At 41.9% G+C, this 27,205-nt stretch overlaps 1 protein-coding gene across 7 annotated transcripts in view; it reads right to left on the bottom strand.

Moving 5' to 3' along the window:
• Positions 1-27,205, bottom strand: part of AFF3 (ALF transcription elongation factor 3) — a 499,557-nt gene that overhangs the window by 7,710 nt on the left and 464,642 nt on the right. For all 7 annotated transcript variants that reach the window (XM_081069257.1, XM_081069258.1, XM_081069259.1 and 4 more), the window contains 7 exons: positions 25,087-25,211; positions 22,108-22,309; positions 19,658-19,779; positions 8,054-8,117; positions 5,401-5,537; positions 2,528-2,599; positions 750-843 (listed from right to left, as the gene is read on the bottom strand). In XM_081069257.1, the coding sequence (XP_080925383.1) occupies positions 750-843; positions 2,528-2,599; positions 5,401-5,537; positions 8,054-8,117; positions 19,658-19,779; positions 22,108-22,309; positions 25,087-25,211 (816 nt within the window). The remainder of the gene's footprint in view (positions 1-749; positions 844-2,527; positions 2,600-5,400; positions 5,538-8,053; positions 8,118-19,657; positions 19,780-22,107; positions 22,310-25,086; positions 25,212-27,205) is intronic.

The following is a 27,205-nucleotide window of genomic DNA, read 5'->3' as shown; positions in this document are numbered from 1 at the left end:
AACCCCAACATAGCCTCGTCATCAGAGATACTCTCTAAGAAGTGGAGACTGGGGAATAAAGGAGCTGAAATGATGATTGTGTATCTGACAAACGGTTGGTGGAGGTAGAGACAGAGTAATTGCTTGCTTCTACAGCCAAATGGACAGCGAAGAGGCTCAGAAACCTCCAATTAATTATTAGTTTAGGTCCACTTCACCATGGCACATCAGAGAAGGTTTTCTTGTTTTATTCTCTCTGTGAAAATGATTTCATTCCTTGAGACAGGTGGAAGTCCTAATTCTACCTTTATAGTCACACATTGCTATTGTCCTAGTGCCTCTGAGTTCTTACAAGTCATTTCTTATCATTTAAAATAACACCTTTATTAAAATTAAAGGAGTTCCTGGAGATAGCTAAGAGGAAGTTCTAAGTCGTTATTTGTAAGAGATAGAAGCTCGACGTGAACATGAGGAACTTATATCAGCTATCAAGATGAATTTCCTAGGATATGGAATGGGTAACTGGCTCTTCTTTCTCTTGAAGCCATAAAAATACTTGGACACAAGGCAGGGAAATAAATTAGATGGGTTCTCAAGGCCATTCTCTGAGCCCTGAACACCACAGGTATGCATAAACGGCGTTAATGTGGGTACCAGAGGGTTCCCAGATCATCCCCAAAGCTATGAAATCTACCAGGCTCCTCAAAAATGTCCTTGACAAGGAGACAACTAAATATGAGGACAAATGTCACCCATTAGCCAGACAGTACCTTGAAATAGTCGATAAGTGCTTTTGAATACTTTACAGCATGATCCCTTTTGAGGCGAAACATCCGCCAGTACAGGAGAGCCAGGCATCGGTAACTGCAGCAAAAGAAGAGCATTGACCCTGAAAGCATGAGTCCGTCCTTTGCAAACAAGACTTGAAACAAATCTTGTTCCAAGGCACTCAATATTTATACCATGATATATATTGTCTGTCTGTCTGTCTGTCTGTCTGTCTGTCTGTCTGTCTGTCTGTCTGTCTGTCTGTCTATCTATCTATCTATCTATCTATCTATCTATCTATCTATCTATCTATCTATCTATCTATCTATCTATCTATCTATCTATCTATCTATCTATCATTCCTGTACATAAGTATATGTCTGTAAGTATTTGACCTTCCTTTTGTTCAAAAGATATACTTCAAAATTTCAAGGAGTTACTCCCTAAATACAGAAGGTGCCAAAAAAGTATACACATTTTAAGAAAAGAAAAAAACTGTATTAAAATTGTAATACTCAATATATACCGATAACAAAAGATGAATACAAGTCACGTTTGACTTCTGCAATTACAAGAGGTACTCAAAGTGGTTACCATCGGTGTCCAGACACTTCTGATCACGGCAAACTACTGCTTGAGTAACGTTGACCAAACTGTCCACTTGTACACATTTTTTTTTTGGCACCCCCTGTATATTTTCCCTTAGGTCACTTAGTACTAGGCTCTATTACTTTGTTGGGGCGCGGGGCTGGCCGTTTCTTCTTTCACCACTAAGGGGCAGTGTCTCTCCATTAGAGGAGAGAGGAAGCTCGAGAACACAAGCTTTCACTGTTTTTGGGGAGACTTTCAGGCCAGAGCCACCTTACTCCGATTTCCCTCTGAGTCCCTGGACTTCTGGCAGCATTGGCTTTGCTAAAAGATAGCCTCCACCTGTTTTTATTCCTTTACTTTTAAACTACTTTACTGGATTACAATTAGTTCAAATAAAATTAACAGATATCAGAGTCTTTTATAAACAATACAAACTCCATGCTGAGGGGTAGTTACCATCATTTTATTTTATATGTTTATTATTCGCATATTAGTATACTGATATATTATTAATCATCATTATTAATCCTAATATGCAGCTTAAAGTTTGAAAAGAGCACAGAAAGCATTTCCTGAGACATTTCCTCTTTTCCTGGGCACTTTTCCTTCACAATTATTTGCTGATTCAGGTGCGGTGTTGACATGCTAGATTACTAACATGCCAAATACAATGGAATGGTTATTATTATCACATAATCATTATTATTGTAATCATTATAGATACAGAAAAAAATCTATTCCATGTTAGTTGACATTTTAAAAGAACATTTTTATCATCACAGTGCAATGAACTACTCAGCTCACTGTGGTGGGAACTTGAATGCATCACCTTGACTGAGTCATACTGATCCCACATGTAGAAAGGCAGAGGAATTATTTTCATTGCAAGTAAGATGTTAAAACACGAGACAAGTTACATTTGGTCCAATCCACATTCAGATTATTAAAACACACACATACACACACTGAAAAACTTATCCTTGCATTATGGACCTATCTAATGGCTCAATGCACACCAGCCCTGGTACAGCAGCAAGCAATGGGGTGGGCTCTCCCAGGCCACTGTGAGAACTGCATTAGGTTTTGCATGTTAGAGGGCACTAGAAAAAGTTATGCATTTCAGCACCTGATTTGCCTATCAAGGTATACGGGCTGGGGAGGTTATTTTAAGCTGATATAATGCACTCACCATAATGCGGCCAGTTGCTTGTCTTCTGGTGTGGCATTGGGGCCAGAGTGGGTTTTTAGTCTCATAGCATACCTAGAAAAAAAGCAAAGAAAGTAAAACCAAAGAAATCGAAAAAAAAGAAGGCTTTCTTATTAATAACAGATTTCTCTCTCTCTGTCCAATACTTAAGTTCTCCTAGTGCTTGCTCATAATCCTTTTTGTTTTAAGCTTTTATTTATTTTAAGTGAGTTTTTCCAGGACCCACCAGCTCCAAGTCAAGTAGTTGTTTCAATCTAGTTGTGGAGGGCGCAGCTCACAATGGCCCATGTGGGGATCGAACCGGCAACCTTGCTGTCAAGAGCACCACACTCCAACCAACTGAGCTAACTGGCTGCCCCGTATAATCCTTTCTTAAAAGCTAGCTGATGCTGCCCATTTTCCTGAAGCATCATATTATTATGATGACTAGAACAATATGACTTTTGTGACCATCTAGCAACCTTCTGCTCTTTAACAATAAACGTTCAAATGCTGCAGAGGTGAAGAGTGATACCAATTCAAGCATTATCTACGTATATGGTGACACATCCATTTTTATAAATTTTGATTTATGGCCGAGTGGCTGACAAGATGGAGGCAAAATTTAATCCTTCCAGGCCAACGTCCAGAAAAAAATATTCATTCCTTGTACTCAGATGGATGCTTGGACTTACCCTTTTTTCATTGTGATGGAATGCTTACTTTGATAGCAGCATAAGTGTTCCGAGTGCATAACTAGTGGCTTTTAGGAATTTTACTTAATCCCACTTATTTCTCGACACCAGGGGGACTATGGCCATTTTTTTCTCCAATAATTACTAAGTTATTGCAGACTCTTGGAGATAGCTGAGGCAGTGTGTGGAATGGTCAAGGAGTTCTGGGTTCAAATTCCAGGTCAGACAGTTATTAGTTATGAGAGCTTTGACAAAGGAATGTCTTTAAAGTCTTTAAGTTTATTTCTTTACTTATAAAGTAAGAGTGATATTGCTAATAACATAGCATTGTTGTAACATTCACTGAGACAGTATTTGTAAAGCTTTTGGCATAGCAGGCTGGCTCCTTGTAAATTGTTCAAGAAATGATACTGTTATTACACTATTTCCACAACATGCAGATTTGTAGTGTTTTTGAATGTATCTCTTTGCATAGTTTTCAACAGTGGTTGTTCTGGGTATTACAATATATGTAAGTGACATCATAATTTACTGGTATCAGCTTTTTCCACTTTGGGTGAAGTGTGGAAACCTTAGTTCCATTTAGGTCCCTTTACTTTCCCTACTTTTAAATAACACGGTCTTGAGTATCAGATGGTGGTATACGTTTTGTTTCAATCATCCAATATGATTTCTAAAAGTAATCAGGACAATTTATTGCATGTATCCAAATTTGTTTTTCCATTGCTCTTTCTTCCTTCCTAATGCTCCAAGATTCCTTATTTTGTCATTTACTTTCTCTGTTTGATGAACTTCTTTTAGCCAATTTATAAGGGTGGGTCTGTTAGAAATAAATACTTTTAGTTTTCCTTATGCTGAGAATATTTTTATTTCTTCTCCATTCCCCAAGAATGAAGTTTCGCTGAATCTAGGATTCACGGCTTGACAGTTTTTTCTTATAGCACTTGAAAAATGTAGTGCCACTGCCTTGTGGTATTCATGGTTTCAGCTGAGAAGTCTGTTGTCACTTGAATTGGTGCTTCCCTCTAGGTAACATGTTATTTCTCTCGGCTGCTTCAGGATTTTTCTCTTTAGTTTTCAGGAATGTAGTTATGATGTGTCTTCACGTGCATTTCTTGGGGTTTATCCTATTTGGGTTTCTTCTTGAGCCTGTAGGTTTATGTCTTTTGCCAAATTTGGCAAGTTTCAGCCATTACTTCTTCAAATACTCTTTCAGTGCTACTCTCTTTCTCTCCTTCTGGAACTCCAAAGATACACAGATTGGATCTTTTGTTATTGTGCCTGAGGCTCTATCCTTTTTCCTTCTTAGTCTATTTTGTCTCTGTTGCTCAGTTTGGGTAAATTCTACTTCCTGTTCATTGATTTTTATCCTCAGTCATCTCCACTCTACTACTGAGCCCATCCAGTGAGGTTTTCGTTTCTGTTAGTTTTGGGAAGAATTATTTTACATCATGGTTCTAGACATTATCCAGAGCACTTGAACTGGCTAAACACATAAATCATATGACAAAGGTTCTCAATAGGGTTAGTAGATGAAATTCCCTTAATGGTTCATTAAAGAGACATTAACGATGTGCCTTTCCAGGCCTCCGTCATGGAAGACAAGCATCTCCCATCCACCCTGTGATGTGCTCCCATCAGAAACCCTGCTCACGTTACGTGTCTTCATCCAGGTTTGGGGAGCGACGCTCACACCCAGATCTTAGAGAACAACGCCAGGACCCTCTGAGATAGTATAGCATACAATGAATTTCCTTTCCTAAAGTCCCCATGAATTCTCTTCCCTTTCATTAAATACTCCTGAGTCGTGTTTTGGTAGACTTAGGACTGAGAGTATACTAACCTGGATTGGATAAAAAAAAAAAAAAAGCAGCATAGAGGTGGAATGAGTTAAAAATCTGTCACTTCCTAGCTGGGTGAAGTGGGCATGTCATGTCTCATCAGACTCAGCTTTCTTCCTGCAGGTTATTGGAGCTGCCCTACCTCGCTCACAGAAGAAAGGAGGAGTGTGTGTGGGCGTGGGGGTGTGTGTGTGGCAAAAGTGCCATGCAAAACCTCACATTCTTACTTTTGGTTGCTTCTTGGTAGCTGACAGTGCAGGATGACATTCTTTTCTCTGTATTCAGAGGACTCACATACTTCCTTCACCCCCAACCCCTAGCACGAAAACACAGTGCTTACCTGATGAGCTCCACTGTTTCTGAATACATGGTGTAAGGAGATTTGGATTCCATTGGGCCCTGCTCCATTGCATTTCCACACTCAATGAATGACAAGGCCGCTTCGGCGTAGTTCAAGGCCTTTCCAAACTTCTCCACCTGATCAACAGAATTAATAGTGTCTTCCTTAAGCATACAGTGTTTAAAATGCCCTTGTCAAATAGTCTACACATTTTGAGAAACGTGACTTTTGAGTTCCAAAATCTTGTGAATGGAGCTGAGAGAAGAAATAGGATACTTCCTTCTCTAGGAAGTGGTTTCGGCAAGTGAGCGAATGGTTACGTACAGAATTGTATCAAATCCATATAGTGATGGCCAATCAGAATTGCTTAGAACTTCACGGCTGCTCTAGTCTGTTTCCCTCCTTATAACCCCAAATAGCTTGGCAACTTCATTCCTTGTCTTTCCATGCAAAGCTAATATACCGCAATGTTGCTATGTCTGATTCCACATAAGCGTTTTCATACTTTTTTGGGCATAGTCCAATTTTGACAGTTGACTGGCCTTGGTTATTGTCTTTTATAACATATAATATCTGTGACATTTACAACTCCATGCTTTTCTCTTATTGTGCAGGTTTTTATTTATTTATTTATTTATTTATTTATTTATTTATTTATTTATTTATTTATTTATAGTTATTTTACCCTTCACTTAAGGGTGAGAGTGAGGAGAGGAAAAGAGAGGAGATAAAACCCAAGGCACTATTTCAGCTTAGCTAAAATGCGACATAAAAGTTGAAATTTAATAAAAAACATTATTTTGGATTACATGAGGTTGTCTAAATTGATGTTAACCTTTCCCCACATCAACCAAAATCGGCTTTATATTCTTAGTTCCTCATAAATCTAAACTTACCCATCATGTTCCTGGTTCCCTGTATTGTTACTCTCTGTGGATAACTACATATCTTAAGTATGAATGGCATAATCTCCCCAGTTTTCAAATATTCATTCATCATTCAAAACAGAATTACACAAATACTCTAATTACTAATGTAAGTCTTGCCTCTAAACAAAAATCTCACTCATAACGATGCCTTAGAAAACAGAAATGTAGAGCACAACTCTTCCTCATTAGCAAATCACATTTTTAAATAGTTTATAACCCTAATAGGATACTGAGCAATATTTCTTGGCAATGTTTTCAGATGAAGGAAGTCATTTCATTCAGTAAATATTTTCTGAAGCACCCAATTCTGTGCTACGCACACTTGATACACTCAAGTTCCCTCCAGGAACAGAGAGTACATTTGGAGAGAAAAAATGTGCACCCACGAGACAGTTCACAGCACAAGGCAGTCTGTGATTAACAAAATGCAAAGCCAGGAGTCCAGGGCACAAGAGATGGTAGAAAGGGAACAAATGATTGGGCTGCAAAAAGGCTGGGGAGGAAACCTGACAAAGACACTGGGAAGAAATGGTACCATTTGGCTGGCTTTGGGGAGTATGCTGAAGGTGTGAGTGTACACGAGAGTGTGTGTGAGTGCGAGAGTCTACAAGTGCAAAGGTCCAGTGGCTGGCTGGTGTCAGCAAGGTGTGCTTAGAGGCCAGCAGGGGACCACTCTGGCTGGAGTAGAGTGTCGGGCTGGGCAAGATGACACTGAATGAATAATCCTGGTAACCCTTGGATGATTCAGGCAGCAAATTTCATTCTGCTTTCATGTTCAATGATTTTTTGCAGTAGTGGCCAGGCCTCAGCTTCTTTAGGTGACTGGCCCTCGCCAGAACTGTACTTTCCATTTCCCTTCTCTATCTTCTGGTTTTTCTCCCCTGTCCACTAGTGAACTGAGGCAGTGATCTTCATCCAATAAATATTTGATGGGCATCATCAGCAGCATTGGGAGAAGCATACTGTTAGGGTTTGAAAACCTTCAATACTGGATGAGAACAGCGAAGGGCATCTGAAATGCCGTATTCATCTCCAGCTGTCCCCCACCTCAGTTATAAATGCTGGAGGGAATCAGAGCTGGCATTCCCGGGCAGGTAGGGGGCCCTTTAGATGAGACCTCAAGATGGAATAACCGTATGATTTACTTCAGAAAAAAACAGAAGTTTTTTTAATCTAATGCCTGAAAAGCTTCATGCTTTCCAAAACAGGAGATTCTACCAGGAAGAAAAGCTATTTTTTGTAAACATCAAATTGCGGTGACTTTAGAATCTTATGTGCAGTCTCTGTGCCATACAGTTTCTGAGAGATATCATTTTGGCAGGTACACATGAAGAACACGAATCTTTTTGCAAAGGGATTAGCTCCTGGGACCACGCCAAGGGTTGGCCAGGCTAACGAGACAGAAAAATGCAAACCTAGATTTCATTTTTAAAGGAAAATAATACTGCCACCCACTGACTCCACTGCCTCTAGTTACTATTCAAACCTTAGGACTAAATTAAAATACTCATTTATCCAGAACTTTCTCCCAGTCAGACATTATTGGTGGAAGTAATAATTTATTGGGCTATGAGCACTTGATTATATATAAACATTTCTGCACGTAACGGACCCAGCCATCCTTGTAATAGATTTTATAATTACCCAGCGTATATTGTCCCAGTGATGAAGGTGCAATACAAACACAATTTGCAAGAACGTATCTGGAAAGAAAAGGAACGTACCATTGCATCTGCTTTATGCTTCATCCGTTTAGCTTCTTGCATAAAATAATCTGCACTACGTGGCCTACAAGGAGAGGATGATATTAAATGTCATTATTGTGGAAGTGTAAGCTCTTTTGAAAATAACCTTTCCTTTCGCTCAAACCTGAATCACAATGTAAAAACTCCGCTTAATACAGAATCAGGTACTGTATGCGTTTCCCAATTACTGCCCATATATAAAATATCACAATTATATTTCTCTTAAGTTAGCAATTCAAAACACGCTTAGTATATGCACATTGGTTACATTTACAGTGATTTTTAACAGGGTTCCCAGTACCTAATTTGGGCATCAGGTTTTTTATTGCAGTTAAGAAAACAAGTGAAAAAAATCTTATTTCACATGATATTTACACAAAACACTCGCTTTTTAATGTAAAGATTGCAAATATGCCTCATAATAATTGTATGGGTATGTATGGGTGAGTATATGCAAGTATCCTTATGAAAATCAGTGCCATTTACATGCATAAATGGTACCTAGAGTTGTATGTATCTATCCATATATAATTATTTTAAAGCTTCATGGTGAGAAATTAAAAGAGGGAATGCCGTATGATTACACTGCAGTTATAATGAAGTTCATTGTAAAATGATGTCTGCCTTGTAACACTGCCAATGTAGCATGTATTCTCTAGTGCGCTGATTAGCTGACTGGTAAACATTAACAGCAGACATGTGCATTATTAAAGCAATAACCCTGGCCAGCACCGATTCTGCTGGGAGATGAAAGCAATTCACCCAGAGACTGATCTGAGTGGGTGTAATGACCACAGGTTACAGAAAGCTACTCACCAGACAGTATTTAAATGCTTGATCTGAGTGACTTAACAATATCTAAATACTTTAGGTGCCATCAGCCTAAATATTTTTTTTTTGTATTATGGGTCTTTATGTAATCAATAACCTTGATCTGTTCATGAATATCCAATATAAGCCAGGACTCACTGAAAGGGAGGTAAGACGGAAGCGGGGACATTAACTATGGGCTGTTTAACCCGTGCTTATTGTGAGCTGCCTTCTTTCATATGCTAATAGGTCTTTCTCCTCACCGCAGTATTAGGTTGTCAGAGCATCCTTTTATCCAAACGAGGTCAAAATGCTTAGGAAAACCACGAATACCAGGCCAATAACATTGCAATCCAAAACTATTATTCTCATTTTAATGGTTTTAATCAATCAAACAAATAAACAAACTGGGATCACAGCAAATAATTAGTTTTGGGTCACGGGTCCCAAACCACTGAATCAACAGGTGTTGGTTTTCTGTCTCTTCTCCACAAAATACTGTCAGGACTGTGGGACCATGCTGGGTATATTTTTAACTTCTCCAACAAAGAAATAAGGACCACAGTTGCAGGATTTCCTTAATGGATATAATTAAACTCCTATTTTTGGCTCATCATCCTGTCACCATTCTTCCTGCCACTCAGACCTGAGACCTTCCATCCACCTTGGTTGGTCTTCACTGGTGGGTGAAGCCTGCAGTTTCCTTCACAGGAAGGCGCTGCTCTTACTGCCTCTGCTTTCTCTAGTTCATCTCCTAGATGTCCAGACTGCTTCCATTTGAATGGGTTTAGTGTCCTTTACGTGGTGGGTTTTCCCTCTTTGTCCACATACTGACCTTTGAATACATATTCACTGTCTGGTTGGTCTTTGATTCCAACTCTGGCAATTTACATTATTTTTGTCGTTGTTTTTGAATGGATTTACTTTATTTTTCTAGAGCTGTCTTAGGTTGACAGTAAGCAGTGCGTAAAGGGTTTTCCCATGTATTTCCTGCCTCAGCTTCCTCACAACCAAAATCTCTCACCAGAGTGGGACATTTGCTATAATCAGTGAATCTACACTGACATGTCATTATCACCCGAAGTCCATAGGTTACATTAGGGTTCACCCTTGGCGTATCTTTTATGGATTTTTGACAGATGCATAATGACACATAGCCACCATTATAGTCTCATCCAAAGTAGTTTCACTGCCTGAAACATCCTCTGCATTCTTTTCTGGTTTTCCTTGTGTTTCACACCCCAAAGTGGAAGACTGGACCTACCTCTAGCCCAAACCCAGATCAGATGGGCTTCAGATGGGGTCCCAGAGTTGATGTGTTCAAGAGAGTTCAGGTATTTCCACCCATTTCTCCCGTTATCAAATGCCCTGAATGCTTCCTTGTAAAATTCCTTCCTTTTCCCAAAGAAACATCCACCACAGACGTCAAGGTTGTCACCACCTCTCTTGGATTATAGCTTCACTCCCCTCCAGTCTATCTTGGGCTTTAAATGTTGACCAATGTTTGTAAAATATGGCTTTCATTACATCACCACTCTACTCACAGACCTAAATTAATCTCCGGGCCCATGAGATCTCAGTTCAGGCCTCCAGTAATCTTGACCAACCGTCTTACCCACGTCACTTACTCACCAAGGCCCTCACCCAAAGGATATCTCCTTCCTGTCTTGTAACATGCTGTCCCCATCTTAGAAGCTCTGCTCATACTTTTCCTCCTGCCTGGAACATTCTCCTCTCTGCTCATTCACAGAGTGCTTATTCACTGATTCACTGAGGGCCTACTATGTGTCAAATGTGACCATCCCTCAAATTCTACTGTCATGAGGCCGTCCTGATAACTTTGGTCCATGTTCATGTCTGTGTCTGCTGATCTCAGTCACCGGTTCTTGTTTGCACTATACTTCTGGGCATTTAATTACCTTCTGAGCTACAGCCATGGTGTATGTGCTACTTAGCAGCTGGCACACTTTCAGTGGGGACTACATTGTAGACCTTGTTGATCCTCCCAACCCTGTAGTTTTAGGCACATGGGAGAAGGTAAACGAATCCCCCCTGAATAGCACTGAATTCACTTTGAGCTTAGAAGAGAGTGGTGGCTTCTGATGGGATGCAGCATCACAGCCAATGAGCCAGGGAATGTCTCCATGGCAACCTGAAATTCTCTACATCATTATCTGCTCTACACCCCAGTGTATGAGTTTGGTCCTTTTTTTCTTGCCCTGTTTGGTAGGCCTTGTCACTAACGGATTATCATTTCAAATGCATTTCGTTTTCATGAAAGGATTCTCTTGGTAATAGGCTATGGCATCTTAGTTTTTACGAGCTTTCTACGTTATCCTTATGGATGGTAGTGGGTCCTAATTTCTAATATGGGGTCCTCAATGAAGGTCGTTTTTGTCTGCAGAGTATGAATGTATTTTTAAAACCTGATACGGAGGCTGCGTCTCAAACTCTCACAGTAGTGTATGCGGATAAGTAACACATCTAATTTTCTGACTGTATCACAGAAGCTACAATGGAAACCTGAGAAACTGGGGGTGGGGGTGGGGGATGAACCAGCCAGAGGCCATTTATGAATGCATTAGTTAGCATTCTTGTCACTACATAATGGAGGGCTCACTACACTGAGTCACTGAAGATTGCCTGATGATTGGCCCATTTTCTCCTTTTAGGTGATTTCTAGCGGCACACTCCTAGATCGGATCATTATAAAGGCGAGGGGACCAATGGGACATCATGCAGGTTGTCCAGCGGGCAGTGGATGCATGCTAGCATTAGGGCTCACTCTGACAGCAACATTCAAGTCAGTAGGAAAATACAATTGATGTCACCGGTGTGGCAGTTATAGACTATCACATATGGCAAAGGTACTAAAATGAAATTGAATTATTGCAGTGTTCAAAGAGATCCATCATCGAATCTTTTTTTTTTTTTTTAACGTGGACGACCTAGAGTTTTTGTTACTCATTTAGATAATAACATTCTTCGCATTGTTTCTCACAGTGATGGTATTTCATGAGGATACATGAGCCAACCTAATAAAAGTTCAATTAAACATCACACATGCAACTGTGCATTTTGGGCTCTTCAGAAAGTAGGCTTGAGGGATCTAAAAAGGCAAAGCGTAGCCACGTCTGTCTTTGTTATAAGCGCTCTCTGCAACAGAAACAGTCTGAGCACTTGATCCAAACAGAATCCATCCTTTGCCTCACCCTCCCAGCACCCCCACCTACAAACACAGGGCTTTAGTTTTCAGCAGCAGTGGAGTTTGAGCTGCCCCAATATTTCTTCTGGCACAGGAGGATGAAAGCAAGCTTGCTTTTTGTTCTCCTTTGTGGCTGAGATCCAGCTGAACGGTCCCCCATGGAGAGGCTGGCAGATTTCTTTCTGTAATTCCTACCCCTGTGAAACACCCCCCTTCAGCAGGGCCAGCCTGTTTCGTGAAACCTGGCAAGGATGAGAGCTCAATGTGTTTGAACAAACAGGTTCCTTGGCACAGCAGAAATCTGGATGATTTTCTTAGGGAAGCTGAAATGCAAATCAGGCAAATAGGCAACTGCATACCAAATGAATTCATCATCTGACATCCTGTCAGCTTGTTATTTGATAAGCCCCAGAGGTGTGACTGTGTCCCAAGTTTTGAGGTACTTTCTCCACAAAGAAGAATGTGTAAGAAGTTAAGTGATTATTTTGATGCCCTGAGTAAGTGATACTATTGACGAGGGCACTACAGAGCCAGCGGCTTTGGGAGGGGCATTGGCTCTGAGCGCTTCCTGAAGCAAGCAGGGCTGCATTTGGGCAGCAAGGATTCAGATGCAGCTTTTGTGTCCATAACCTTAATGTTGGCTAGGACCCCAGAGTCCCTGCAACCTGGCTTTGCAGAGGCACCAACGATCATTCATTGTCTCTTACAGGCCACAGGCTCTGGCTGACGACTGCTTCCCTCTTGGCCTCGCACAGAACATACCATGCACTTTCCAGAATGCACAGGCGGAACGCTGCAGGGTTTTGTCATTCAGTCAAAAGCAACTTTCTGGTGAAATGGAAACTCATCAATTCGATGGTTGTTCTTCTCTGAGTGTGGCATTTAAAATAAAATCATTGTTCAAAACCCTTAAAATGTTCAGAGAGCTAAGATTTCAATCAGGGAGATGTGAATTCTTTGTGTCCCCGACCTCACACAAGCTTAGCCTCTCTCTCTCTCTCTCTCTCTCTCTCTCTCTCTCTCTCTCTCTCTCTCTCTCTCTGTTTTCATTAGAATAAAACAAGAATCTGGCTGAGAGACAGGGACCGTAATTCCCCCAAAATAAGACCTAACCGGAAAATAAACCCTAGCATGCTTTTTCAGGATGCTCGTAATATAAGTCCTACCTCAAAAATTAGCCCCAGTTAAGATCGTCAGCCAGACGGATGCATTTAGTACGTCCGTTGCAACACATGATGGACGTATTGAATTATAAAGCAATATTAATATATAATTAAATATAAATAATATTATTGACATTAATACTTAAAATAAATGATAATATAAATTATAATTCAGTATTTGTAAATACCCAAGTGGGCGCCTTTGGGTGAGAGGTAAATGTCTATGTAAACAGATGAACTCAAGACTTATTGCCAAATGACCATTCAGAGACAGACACAACACATGAATAATTTGCGCACTTGATAACAAACGGACGTGGTTGTGTCTAATATGAATCTTTATAATTCAATACCTGTGTTGTAATGGACGTACTTAATGCACTTGTGTGAAATAAAGAAACGTTTTCTGAATTTTGGTGCTTGCAATTCTTCGTCGCTTTTGTGTGGACCATGATTCTTAACTGTCATTGTTTTTATTGCCACTTCTGTCTCGTAAGTCTTCAGTAAATACTTAATTTGATGGTAGATTTTAAGGGAACAATATTTTGACCCCCAGACAAGATGAGTGCAAAAAGAAAGAGCTATTCCATTGAGTGCAAGAAAGGAATCGTGGAGGACTCCCGGGGCAAGAATCTTACAGCTTTCTGCGAAGAGAAGTTGGATCTCCGAATGGTCCGAAAATGGCGAGCAGAGTACCATAACCTCAGTCAACAGGTGGACGAGGGAAATACTAAGAAGCACAAGTGTGAATCAGGTCGTCAACCATTATTTCCTTAGCTGGAAGACATCATCTGTGAATGGCTGACAGGAGACCAAAGGCTTTGCTTGTGCACAGGGCTGATATTCAAGCATTTGCCCTTGCAATGGCACCACAGTTAGAAATATCCCAGAAGAATTCAAAGCATCACAACACTGGCTGGATGGCTTCCTTCAGCGATATGAACTGTCTCTAAGAAGATCGACAACACTGTTCCAGCTGGAAGATACTGAAGTTATTAAACGTGTACTTACATTCAAGTTCTTTGTTGAGAACATCGACTTTTCTAAATACTAGCTCTCCAACATGATTGCTGTGGATGAAACTACAGTGTTTATGGTCCAAGGATCTCAAACGACAATTGATCAGAGGGTTGCCTCGTCAATCTATATTCCTTCCACTGGTTACAGAAAATGCACGTGTTACCTGTGTTTTGGCAATTCATCTGGATGGAAAGAAAGCCCCACCTCTAATCATCACTAAGGGCAAGAAAGATAAGGTTGAATGTGTTTCAGGCATTTATGTTCTTGAAACCAAAAAAGCCTGGTGCACACAAGTAATTATAAGGAAGTGGGTCGATTTAATGCTGCCACTTGTTGTGCGAGGTGGCCAAAGAGATCTGCTAGTCTGGGATTCAGCCAGCATTCACCGTGCTAAACACATGAAAAACTTCCTTACAGAGAGAAGAAAAGATCAAATAATGATTCCTGCAGGAATGACTGCCTATCTCCAGACTCTTGATATTGCAATAAACAAACCATTCAAGGACCATTTGCGCATGGAAATCTATGACTACATTGAAAATAGAATGGAGAGAAATCAGTGTGGAAACTGTGAAGCCTAGCCTGCAAGAGGTTGTGACTTAGGTGAAGAATTCATGGGATAAAATCACTGACAGCTGTGTTGCTAATGCACTATGAGCAGGCTACATGAACAAGAAGTGCTCATTTAAGGAGAGCTCTATTGCTGGACATGAGAGATTGGGGCCAATGGTTCTACAGGAAATGGAGTCACAAGAAATTTAAGCTGAAATTCGGGGTTTGGAGATTTATGACGATGTTCCAGAAGAAGATGACATGACTGTATTTGAATAAATGCAGATTTTTGTACATGAATAAGTGAATAAATGTAGATTGTTGTACATGAATAAGTGTAGATTGTTGTACATGAAAAAATAAGACATCCTCTGAAAATAAGCCCTAATGCGTCTTTTGGGGCAAAAATTAATGTAAGACCCAGTCTTATTTTCGGGAAAATACAGGATTTCATACAGAAAAAATTCCATATGAAGAGCTTGAAGGCATACTAATGGTTTATTGGGAAAGGTGGGATCCAGCTTTGAAGCAACTGGGAAGGGGAGCCCCTCAGGAGAACAGCAGTGGCGTCGGCAAGCCCTCCACAGCAGTGCCTTGCCTTGAGGTCACATCTCCTACTCAAGGATTTCAGTTGGTGGCCTTTGACTAAATCATGCTGCGGAAGATTTCACACATGGAATCTTCCCATCCCCTATAAAGTTAAACTCCTCTTAGCTGTGAGACTGCTGAGCATAATTATATTACAAACGCCGAGTCCTCTTCCTTCCCCACAGCCATGTTTCACGGCCGCAGTGGCTGACGGGGGTGGGGGGGGGTGTCTGTTCTCATTGTCGCATGTTTATGGACAGGAGCTGGGCTCCTGTTACTGGTGCCATGGGGACAGATGAAACGTTGGGTAGTTTGGCTGAATGCGATGATCGTGACTGACTCTCACATGCTTCTGGGAGCACAGGCAGAGCTGGCGCGAGAGGTTCGCGGTTTCCCAATGCAGCAATATGGCTGGTGGGAATGGAGGCTGGATTTTCAGCCAAGCATTTCACCACCGAGCTCTGCTCAGAACTTCTGTACTGAGGCCTTCGTGACACAGTTGCTCCCTCTCAATCTTCCCCGGCCAGGAACTCGCCGGTCACTAATTAGGACACCAAGCAATTTACAGCTCATGGTTTTGTTTCTAGGCTTTGAGTTGAATGAAGTGTTGTCACTCCTTGACATAAATTCTTATGATTTTTTTTTAAATAAAATTTTGGTAATCATACCAGTGTCACCTTAGGACCCAGGCTACCAAGTAGTGAGTGGCATGGGTGGCTAAATGTCAGGGGAGGAGGTGTGGTCATACTGCCACCAACCTGAGCCTGCAATTGACGCAGAACAAGCTGACCTGGATCACGTTTTTAAACTAAGTGTTATTTTGCATCCTGAAGGCACAAACTGGTGCCTGTTTAATTGGTGAGTCACACAGGCAAAAGGGCTTGGGCGTCTGTGGATTTAAGGTTACCTGTGTGTAGCTCCCTTACATTCATGGATACAGAAAAAGATGCAGGCAGCACCCTCCCCCACGCTGGGTTCATTCAACACTGGATTCAGCTGTTGTCTGAATCACATGTTTATTCAACCATTAATGAGTATTTATAATAACAAAGGAATGAGTTTACTTGTTTTTAAGAGCTGCACGATGCGGCTTTAAAAATTAAATGACAGTGTGGCATCTGTTACGTTTTGGAACACAGTAACTGACTTCCATCAACACGACATTACTCCAGAGCTAATTCTCCAGCTCTTTCTTTTCTTCTGGTGGCCTCTGTGTGGTTATTTCACTGCTTGTTGACACCATCAGTGAGAAGTCAAGGAAAGTGACTGTCAGGCAGCCTGCTGGTGGGGAAACTGCCTTAGAAGCTACACCGGAGTGGAGAGGGAGCGGGAGGAGGCTGGAATTTTGTGGTTCCAGGGAACCTTCCTGGGGAGGCCACCCATGGGCCTCCCTCCCCCCCGAGTTAATAACTGAGAATTAATTAATCACGTACCCTAGCTCCTGCCACTGTACCTGGGGCTTAGTGAGTCTCAGCACACACCTACTAAACCTGGGAGACAATTTTATAAGACCTCCTCGCCCACTGATCTCTGAAGGGAACTTATTTTCATTGTTTCGAGGAAGAGGCAATGCCCATTTTTGCTTTTCAAGCATGAAGAACCTTCCCAGGACTTTCTTAGGTCAGTGGTTGAGTGGCTGTTTGAGTTGCATGTTTATGTCACTGCTACGGATTTCAAATCAGTTGGGACACAGAGCAATTGGAAGATGCCATTTCTCTCTCCATATGATGGATGTGGAATGGTGCTTTTTTTTATTCGATTCGATCTATATCCATAAAAGGAGAAACAGTGGTATTGTCGCTGTCAGCCAGAAAAATTAGACATACTGCTAAGACATACTGGAAGAACCAATGACAACAGGCTCTTCACTGATACATAGTGACAAAATTATATTAGCCTCACCCCCAGAGATTGGGAAACACTTCCTCTTGTAAACAGCTCCAAGAAACTGCACATCCAAGCACAACTATTTAATTGTTGCTGTTTCTGAGTTAGCTTTCTGATCCAAACATTAGAATATTCCTTACATTTTAATTTTCCATGTGTGAGTGTGTGTGTTTAAATACCATGCCCGTAACAGCACCTGCTGGAAATGTTTACTGTTTTGACCACCTCAGTGTTTAATTGTGTTTGATCAGGTTGTTCGATTATGACTTCCGAATGCAAATTTCCATGTCATCATTAAACACAATTCCAATCTCCTGTTTTTACAAATGGTTAAAGCCCCTGTGAATACTTTATACCACTGAACCCTAATTATATTGGTAGTTGATCAATTGATTGCACTCCCATTACATGTCCCCCTCCCCCCACCCAGGGGATTAATGATGACAAAAGAAAAATTCTGAGATGTCCTAAAATAAATTACAGTGGGTGGAGAGGAAGGGATGAGTAAGTAAGCAGTTAATAGCAGAGGGCCAACTAACAACAGACTTCTCACATTCCCAAATGTATGTTGGAGCTTTGAATCAACTTCTATAGTGACCACCGGATGTCACCGAATGCCGTGTAAGCGCGAACTTCGGCACTGTTGCCTGTAACCAATCAAAAGGAGTAAATCTGTCTTCCTTACTGACTGTGCACCTGTCCTAGAACCCCCACTTCACTTTCTCCCCCACCTTATCTGCAGTCAGTGTAAAGTCTTTCAAAACAACTTACCTCTGTCTGCCCCAAAACATAAGGTATAAAAGAGCCCGTCAGCTCCAGGATGGCAGACATGTTGCCAGCGCCATCCAGCCCCGCTGCTGGTGTTTTAGATTGTACGCCCAGGACCTGGTCCTTTTCTGGCTAGCATTTGGCTCAATGAACCCTTTCTTACAGAAAAGCTTTGGACCATGAGAATTTCTTGTTTAATAATGACTACCTCCCTCGCTGCTTAGGGCAGTGGAGAAAAGGAGGGAATGGACACATGGTGAGGGCCAGGAAGACAGTGTTTGTGGGGTTGCCGGAGCAGCTGCAGCAGCCATGGGAAGAGGAGAACACCTGTCCTCCTTGGCCACCCTTAACCTTTCATAAATCCAACTATCTTGGAACACATCCAGTAAATGAAACACAAAAATGCAAATCTGTCTTTCAAACCCCAAATTCTGTGCCCGAATTAGCTTACTGCGGCCCAGGTAATGCTTGAGGACCATGACGTAGTCCCATTTCTCAGAGACGTCTACAGAGGAGACAAATAGATCTTGTCTCTATATGGGTGAAATGAGGGCTGGAGAAGAGGAGGGGAGGAAGATGAGGATGGAGAACCCATCACTCTGCACAGAGCTTTTATTTCTCCAGACCAATACTCTTGCCAGAGAGTCCTAGGAGAACTGGGTCCTAGGAGAACCCCTGGGAGACAGGTGTCACAAATACCAGTTTTTTTCTGGTAAGGAAGCTGGGACTTACAGACATTTAGCACCCTTTAATTTTCCGACTTTGGGTGGGGTTAGTGGTTTATTGTCTGTCCCCTTAGCTGGACTGTGAGCAATCTGAGGGCACGATTTCTTATTGTCACACGCTGTTCCACCTCAGACAGGTACTGGGTGCTCAGTGAACAGCTAAAGCTGAAAACAGGTGTCAAGCAAACTCTAGAAACCATGTCTTCCGCCTTCCAGGCTTGTCCTTGACCTCGACTCGTATTATTTCCCTAAGAATCTAAATAATTTCCAGTGTCATTTAAATCATTTCTCATTTGTCATTTTCAGCACCACAAGGGCATTCTAGGAGGTTATTTTTATTCATCTGCTTCTCTTGCTTCTGCTCCTTTTAAATTGATGCTGGGAATGGAAGTTATACTTGGGTTTTAGTGCGAGGACTGGCTGAAGGATGACAGGGTATTTTTCTCCTGTATAAGAATTGTTTATAGTGTTATAAAGAATATATCATTTTAGAGGAAGGGAGCTTTCATGAGTAAATCACTATCATTCTTTGACTGTGATAATGTACAAAAACAAAAATGCTTCTCTTGCTGGTAGCATACAACCCCCATCAGTCCCCAAAATGCTTGGAAATATAAGACTCATCAGTGCCAACTGCCTTAGCTTTCTGACATTCTGGATGTGACCCCATTAAGACTGGTAGTTCTAGCTGGTCAAAAGTCGCGCCAGGACCCAGGGGTCCACTCAGAGTTAAGCTGCAATTCCCTTCGAGGAGGGAACATTTTAGTGACCGAGCCACGCTGCACATGGCCACACTGTAATTTCTACCTCTGACGTTTCCATTTCACCTTGCCTCTCACCGTATCAACAAAGAGCCCACACTTACATGTCATCGAAGACAAGCCTCTGCCTCTTGCAGTCCCGGTGGCCGTTGGAGCCTGGAGACCACGGCTCTGTCTGTGGCCGTGACTTGTGGAGCACGTTTTCCGAATTGTTGTGAGTTGCCTTCTAAACAACAAACAACACACCAGTCTTTGAGAAGCTGAGAGGAACAACCCACTACACAGACTATCTTGTGTTCTGTGTTTTACTGTAGAATAGATGGTGCTTTTTTGTTTAAATAAAGAAAAAGAGATCATGCGTACCAGTTGTCAAGCTGAGGGCTTCCATGCACGTTTTCCTATGTCATTCTCACAACAGTTATCTAAACGGAAGTCTTAGAGCGGCCAACCCCAGAGATCCAGTAACGGATGCGTGTGAGGTTAAGGAATTTGGCCAAGCTCAAATCGTGGTTGTGGGTGGAGGCCCAGAGCTCAGCGCGCAGGCCCCTGCTTTGCCCAGTTGACTTGCCCCGTGGTTCAGAATCACCTGGGAGCTGGTTAACACAGAGACAGCTGGGCCCCTCCTGCAGAGTCTCCACTTCAGTTGGTCCGGCCTAGGGCCTGAGAACATGCATTTCTAACGAGTTCCAGGTGATGCTGACCCAGGGCCAAAGCTCTCAGAACCACTGAGCTGTAACCTACAATCCCTCACAAAAGAGAAGTCACACAGGTCGCAAATTGACTGGTTCTCACTCACTGTCTGTGAAGACTAGAAAAAGCCAAAGGGACTTATGAGAAATTATTTCAAACGTGTTTTAAGAAGGAACACTATTGATCTGTGGGAAAATTTAAAAAAAAGATCATTATTTCCCGGGGATAAAAATATTTATAGAGCATAGCACCCATTGTGTGCCTAACACATGGATCAGAAAACAACCATCTTTGGTCATGAAATTCAAATTGACTCCTCTGAGGTAATTAAAATCGAGTGTATACAAAGGCTTCTTTAAATATGGACCGATTTTATGTGTCGATCAAATCTCCTTGTTATAAGAGCCTCTTTGAGTCTGTGCGTTTCCTTCTTGGCAGGCATGGCCGTCAATTATGGATGTGTGTGATCCCTCATCCAAGTCACTGTCCCCAGCTAGGCTGGAGGTTGTACGTAGGCATGGACAGAAGCCGTTAGGGCATCACTGAATCTCCGCTGCTGGGCACAGTGCCACACAGTTAAGTACTTGCTCAATAAAAATCTATGCGCTCAAAGGACAACTAAATAAAGTCCTTAATTTTGTTTTTGTTTTTTACAGTTCTCTGCACACTGCAATTGCTTGTGACAGAAGGATCTAGAGGCACAGAAAGGTCTGGTTTGCTTTTAAATTTGAATTGGTAGCTTTTTATTTCAGGTTTTTCTAGTATGGTCTTCTCAGATTCTTGCAGCTTAGAATTAAAGATAATTGTTCCCCAATGAGGGTACATGAGGGGGTTAATTTCCTGATGATACAGTAAGATTTAGGCTCTTGCAGGACCTTCTACCAACTCCTTAGCTGTTTAATTTGTGGGCTGAAGCATTAAATACTGCCTCCCATCTCTGTTTGTAGGGTCCTGTTCTCAAGTCGCCTGTCTCCCTGCCTCGCAAAGCCCCACTGGTTTTGACAGGCACCGTGACCCAAAGAACTGAGTAGGGCAAGTTCGGAGTGAACTAATGTACCCCAGAGGAGAGGACACCTGGTACAGGGTCCCAGCTGGCAGACAAGGGTGGGGGAGGACAGTAAAGAGGAAATAACAAGTGGTGTTAGTTGCACAGGTGTCCATAGGTGTCAGGTTCTTTAGATAGTACCATTTCATTTAAATCTATGACACCGTTTTGCAAATGAAACAGGCTGAGAGTGATGAAGCAAGTGGCCCAAGACACGTGGTCACTAAGACATGAGGCTAGACACTGACTGTGGACCCCAATCCCCGGCCCTTCGGGGGTGGGGGAGCGGGGGGTGGGATCTGCAGGGCTCTAGGATCACCTGAGGAGGTCGCTGGAAGCAGGGCAGTGGCAGGGGTGCCACACTGTGGCTTCTACACTGGTTGCCAAGGGCAGAGCGGGAGCCCCGACATTTTGGCCTGGGGTTTCCATCCCAGGTTTAATTCTATCCTGGGGCAAAGAATATTTTCAAGTGAAAAGGTGGGTCGATCTAAAAGTCCTCATATACTTTGTGAATATAGTATTTACTGGATAGTGTTCTAATAGTTTGGGGCGATTTCTTTTCAAACTAAGAAATGAAATCCTACAAAGAGGCTTCCTTAGCAGAAGCGGCTAGCTTCCGGCCCCTCCTCCACAGCTCTCTGTAGGGGATGGGGAAAGACAGGGGACATACTCCTGTGCTAGGACTTCCCAGAGCAGCCTTGGGGATCCTCTCTGGGACCTCAAGCTTGTGATCTGACTTTGCTGGGCTGGAGACTCAGAGCACAGGGGTGTGCACAGCTTTTTATTTTAATCATCGGGACGGGAAGAGCATCAACATACCGCGAGGTCTCCGGCGTGAGCCTGCAGCTGGTTCTCAGCCTTATGCTTTTTGTTGGAGGTGGCAGAAGTGAACAAACCATTGCCGTTGGATCGGCTGGAAGACGTCAAGTCGTCACTGGAGTATTTGTGTTTAGAGGAGTCGGAGAGGGGTGAGATGGGCGACCGGAGCATTTTTTCATTTTTATTTATGGGTATTGCCAAGCTGAAAAAGGAAATCACAGTAATGGAATGTCACCCAGGCAGTACAGGGAGAGGTAAATGTTTTATATATGACCCAAACCTCCTATTTAAAACCTGCTGGTAGGAAGACGTTTACGGGGAATTATTATACCAGGAAACAATTTTATGGCATTAGGACCATAACAAACAATAAGCAAATTTTACTCACTGATTCTTTCACTCACGGGTCCTACAGCATGAAGAGGAATTCTGGAGTTAAATGACTAAAAATAATAAGACTTTGATTTTCTGAGTTTTTCATTTAAGGATTTCAAAATCCACAACAAACAATTTCCTGCTTTCCTAGCGTAAGCAGCAAGTAATGGGGAAGTCAATCAAATGATATACGAGTTCCCCATTTCCAAAAGGACTTTTGTTAACACCTGAGCTTGTACTAATTATTATGTGGAGAATCACAGAATGAGCTGCAAAGCAAGAAGCAACTTTCAATTGTTAGGTTTCAACTTTCATTATGAGCTAACCAGGCATTGATCCGAATAAGCACAGAATAGAAAACTGTCGGCAGAAGTTACATTTTCTGATTCCTATCTGCTTATTTTACCTTCAAAACTTGTGTATAACTCTCCCCAAAATTAACCATAAGAGAAGGGAGTGCCTTTCATTACAGTCTTAGCAACATATATTATATCGACAGCACTCTATTACTTAACTTTGAAACAAAAAATACATGGGGAAAGACACATTAACCTGAAATAAACTCAAACACTACTAATCTGGGATGCTCACAGAAATCACGTGACAGAGTCAGTTAAAAAAAGGTAAATCCATTTAACAAAGATTTAGTCATTCCTGCCGTTAGGACTTTTTAATTGCTTGCATTGGCTATCACTGCAAACAAGCCATTAAAATCACTTCAAAAAGCGATTTCCTTCGTTTGGAGTAGAAGGAAACAAACACAGGCCTCCAATGATAAAGCCAAGGTTCTCAATGTTATGCAAACAGATATGTGGAGTGACAGAATGTGTGGTGATGGATTTCTAGTTCAAAAAGCGCTGGATGTCTAACAACTCAGAAGTGGGAAGACATTTTGGAAAACTGCCCTGGGCCAATCAGAAGTGGCTCAGCCAGTGAGGAGGAAGGCACTGATGCTGGGGATGGAGGAACAGTCCCAGTATAATTTTTTCTTGACATGGGCGTGAAAGAGGTCCTATTTCTAAGTCTCTACTATTTTCCACATATGTGACTTTAAATGTTCATGAAAGCTAAATGATTACATTAAATATTATTGTCATGGACATATGATCATTTCTTCTTCATTATTATAAGTTGATATATATTCAAGTTGACCAAAGAAACTTTTGTTGGATCTTCTCTTTGGGATGGGTGATCATCTTGTATATGGATGGGGGTGTCTTATCACATGGGTCAAACCTGACAGCAGTCAGCACAGAACACCTCTCTGAGACTGTCCCCAATGCACTTTCATAAGCATCATTTCCTTACTTAACGTAAAACCATCGGAGCAAGTAGGCTCTGCCTGGCAAAGGCTCTAGATCAAGAGCTTCCATCCTGGGGTCCAGGAACTTGGATGGGAAAAAGTTACATCCTCATTTTCATGAATCTCTCACTGACATTGAACATGTCCTTCAATTATGAATGAAGGCAAGAAACCAGAGGAGTGGTTTGGTAGGAGCAGTACTGGCAACACTTGGGACTGTGTCACCAGTAGAAATCACGGATATATCCTGTCACATGACAGTTGTCTCAGACATCTTGAAATAGGGTTTATATTCGTCACTACTAGAATTTATGGTAGTTACCAGATCAACTAGTTACTTGATACATTAACGAAACCGCACATTTTTGAAAGATTACTTGGAACCACATTTTCCCCATTGAGATTTTCCCAGTAGTGTGGGACCATCCACTTGGCCCAGAATTTGTGGGAGAGGCCAGCTTCATGTGCAGCGCCCCTCCTGGCTCAGACCCCAGGAGCCCTGGTCTTCCTGCCCGTGGTGATTCTGACCCTGCAGGGGGCCTGGCTCCAGTGCCCTCGCTCTCCAATTTCCGCTCCGGGTTTTAGTGATGCTCTACATCTTTTCCTAACCTTCCAGTTTACATTTTTATGTGTTGTGCTGAAACATTAATCTCCCCTTAAAAATTCTATGTACAAATCAGGGAGAGTGAGGGGTGTCTTGGCTGAGGGAAAGTGGTTTCTGAGTTGTGGTATTTCTAAACAAAAAGAACTTCTATGACTGATGGTAAGCTACTCGCTTATCATAAATACCTGGGACCTTGCCTTGCTAGAAAGACATTTGTCACAGAGATTCAGTGCAACGTGGGTCTGCCTGGCACCCCTCCAGAGGAGTCACTAGGTGTCTGTTTAACCTTGGAGACACAGATACCGTCTAACACCACAATTTTAGTCCAAATCTAAGCACTGTAGAGTAGTCATATGGAGGTTCCATTCAAAGTTTATATTTCCTCCTCTGTGTAATAAGCTTAGTGTTCTTATAGGTTTAGTAGCTATTAAAACAGTGGTTTAAAAATTCAGTTATTAAAAAAAATTCAGTTATTAAGTTTTCAGAGGGCAGGGTGCATCTTTGGGGGTGCAGAACTGTGTGTAACAACAAGTAACTGGTCTTCATTATTAGCCTTGGGTTCAACCAAGGGACGCATGTCTGGAGACCCAGACCAGAGCAGTCATTAAAACATTCTGACTGTCCCCCAATATGGCTCATGACATTCAGACCCAGAGATCCCTCCAGCTCACTTCTATCTTCAAGGGAACATGCATACCTGTTGACATTCATGTTGCAATGGTTAGCAGACAAAGCATTACTGGCAGAGGTGGTCAGTCGTGAAGAGCTGTCCTTGTCTCCCTGGGCCTTCTTGATGTCCCTGTAGTCGTCTTCGTTGTCACACTGTGGAAATAAGCAAAAACCAATCTGCTTTGGATCTCAAGGGCTCGTCATGAGCTCCCATCACCAACTTCCACAAAGCAGGCTTTCTAGGAGACCTGCTCACCTGGCTTCTCTGGAAAGCATCCAGCAGCATGCCTGGCCCTTGGCCCAGGTTACCAGTCAGTTCCTCAATGAATAAGGATGAAATCTGTCACTTTTACTATCGACTATTTAGTGAGAGGGAAAGCGTGGCACTGTAGAATGTTATGAAATTTATATGTATATCCTTCCACACATTTCTCTCTCTACATATCTATATATACCTACATAGTTATCCATATTTCCAATATATGTGTTTATCAATTTCTATCTATATATATTTCTTGTATGTATTTTTTTCTCCCTTCCCCCCTCATCAGTCTATCCATTTATCCATCAATCCCCAGGTGATTAATTGACTGATTCATTCATTAATCAATTAATCACCTGGGGATTGATGGATAAATCAATCCAAAAGTAATGCTGGGGGCAGGGTATCGAGAGGACATCAGAAAGAAAGAGGGGTAGGGAAGTAGGGAGCTGACCCGTATTACTTGAATTATATTGTTTGAATATGACAACACCCCTGCAAAGGTTGTCACCATTTTACAAATGAAGAAAATGAAGTATAGAGAAGGTAAGGTCACCTGATTAAGGTCACCCAGAAGGCCAGAGATGACTACATAATTTGCAGGTTCAGCTCAAAATGAAAATGCTAGGCTCCTTGTTCAAAAAGCAGGAAAAAATTCTTGTCTTGGTGATGATTTTTTTTGTATTTGACACCAAAAGCAAAGGCAAGAATAGCAAAAATAAACAAGTGGGACTAAATCAAACTAAAAAGCTTCTGCACAGCAAAGGAAACCATCGACAAAATGAAAAGGCCACCTATGAAATGGGAGGAAGTTTTTGCAAACCATATGTCTGCTATGGAGCTAATATTCAAAACATATAAAGAACTCGCAGAACTCAACAGCAAAAAAAAAAAAAAAAAAAAAAAGCCAGACAATCTGATTTAAAAATGGGCAGAGGTCCTAAAGAGACACTTTTCCAAAGAGGACATACAATTGGCCAACAGACACATGAAAAGATGCTCAACATCACTAATCATCAGGGAAATGCAAATTAAAACCACAGTGAAGTATCTCCTCACACCTGTCAGAATGGCTGTCATCAATACATCAAGAAAGAACAAGTGTTGGTGAGGATGTGGAGAAAAGGGAACCCTGGTGCACTGTTGGTGGGAATGTAAACAGTGCAGCCACTGTGGAACAGTATGGAGATTCCTCAAAAAATTAAGAATACAACTACCTTATTGATGAGACAAGAGTTAACAGGAGTGGGCTTGTGAGCTGGCAGGAATCACAAGCAAAGAATTAACAGGAGTGAGCTTGTGAGCTCGCAGGAAAGACCTTAAAAATTAACTGCTTGGCTCTGAATCCCCTGGCTAGCACTTCACCTGCAAGCTGACAAACACCTTACATCCATCATAGGTGGGAACAGAAACACTTCATAGGTGGGAACAGAATAGTTTCCAATCACAACAGCAACCCCCTGCAAGCTGACATCCATCATAGATGGGAACAGGACAGCTCCCAGGAGAAGATAATTGTAACGGCAGCTCTCCTGCAAGCTAACAAGCACCCTACATCCTTCACGGAAAAATATAAAACCCCAACACTCCTCATTGGCACTACTGTCCCTATCAGACTCTGCCCTGACAACACTCCTTTTGCCAGGATTTCTCTTCCAAACAGAATGTTCTCTCTCTCTGTCTAACTTTCAATAAATCTTTTTTTGCTCCTATAGAGTCCTGTGAATGCTTTCACATTCTGTGAAAAACCAGGGGTTAAATCCATGCCAATACACTTATAACCCAGCAATTCTACTTCTGGTTATTCATTGGAAGAAAATGAGAACACTAAAAGATATATGCACCCCCATGTTCATTGCAGCATTATTTACAATAGCCAAGACAT

Source organism: Rhinolophus hipposideros (genome assembly GCF_964194185.1).
Source record: "Rhinolophus hipposideros genome assembly, chromosome: 12".
Taxonomy (NCBI): Eukaryota; Metazoa; Chordata; class Mammalia; order Chiroptera; family Rhinolophidae; genus Rhinolophus; species Rhinolophus hipposideros.
Note: the sequence above shows the minus strand (reverse complement) of the source record. Positions and strands in the feature narration are given on the sequence as shown.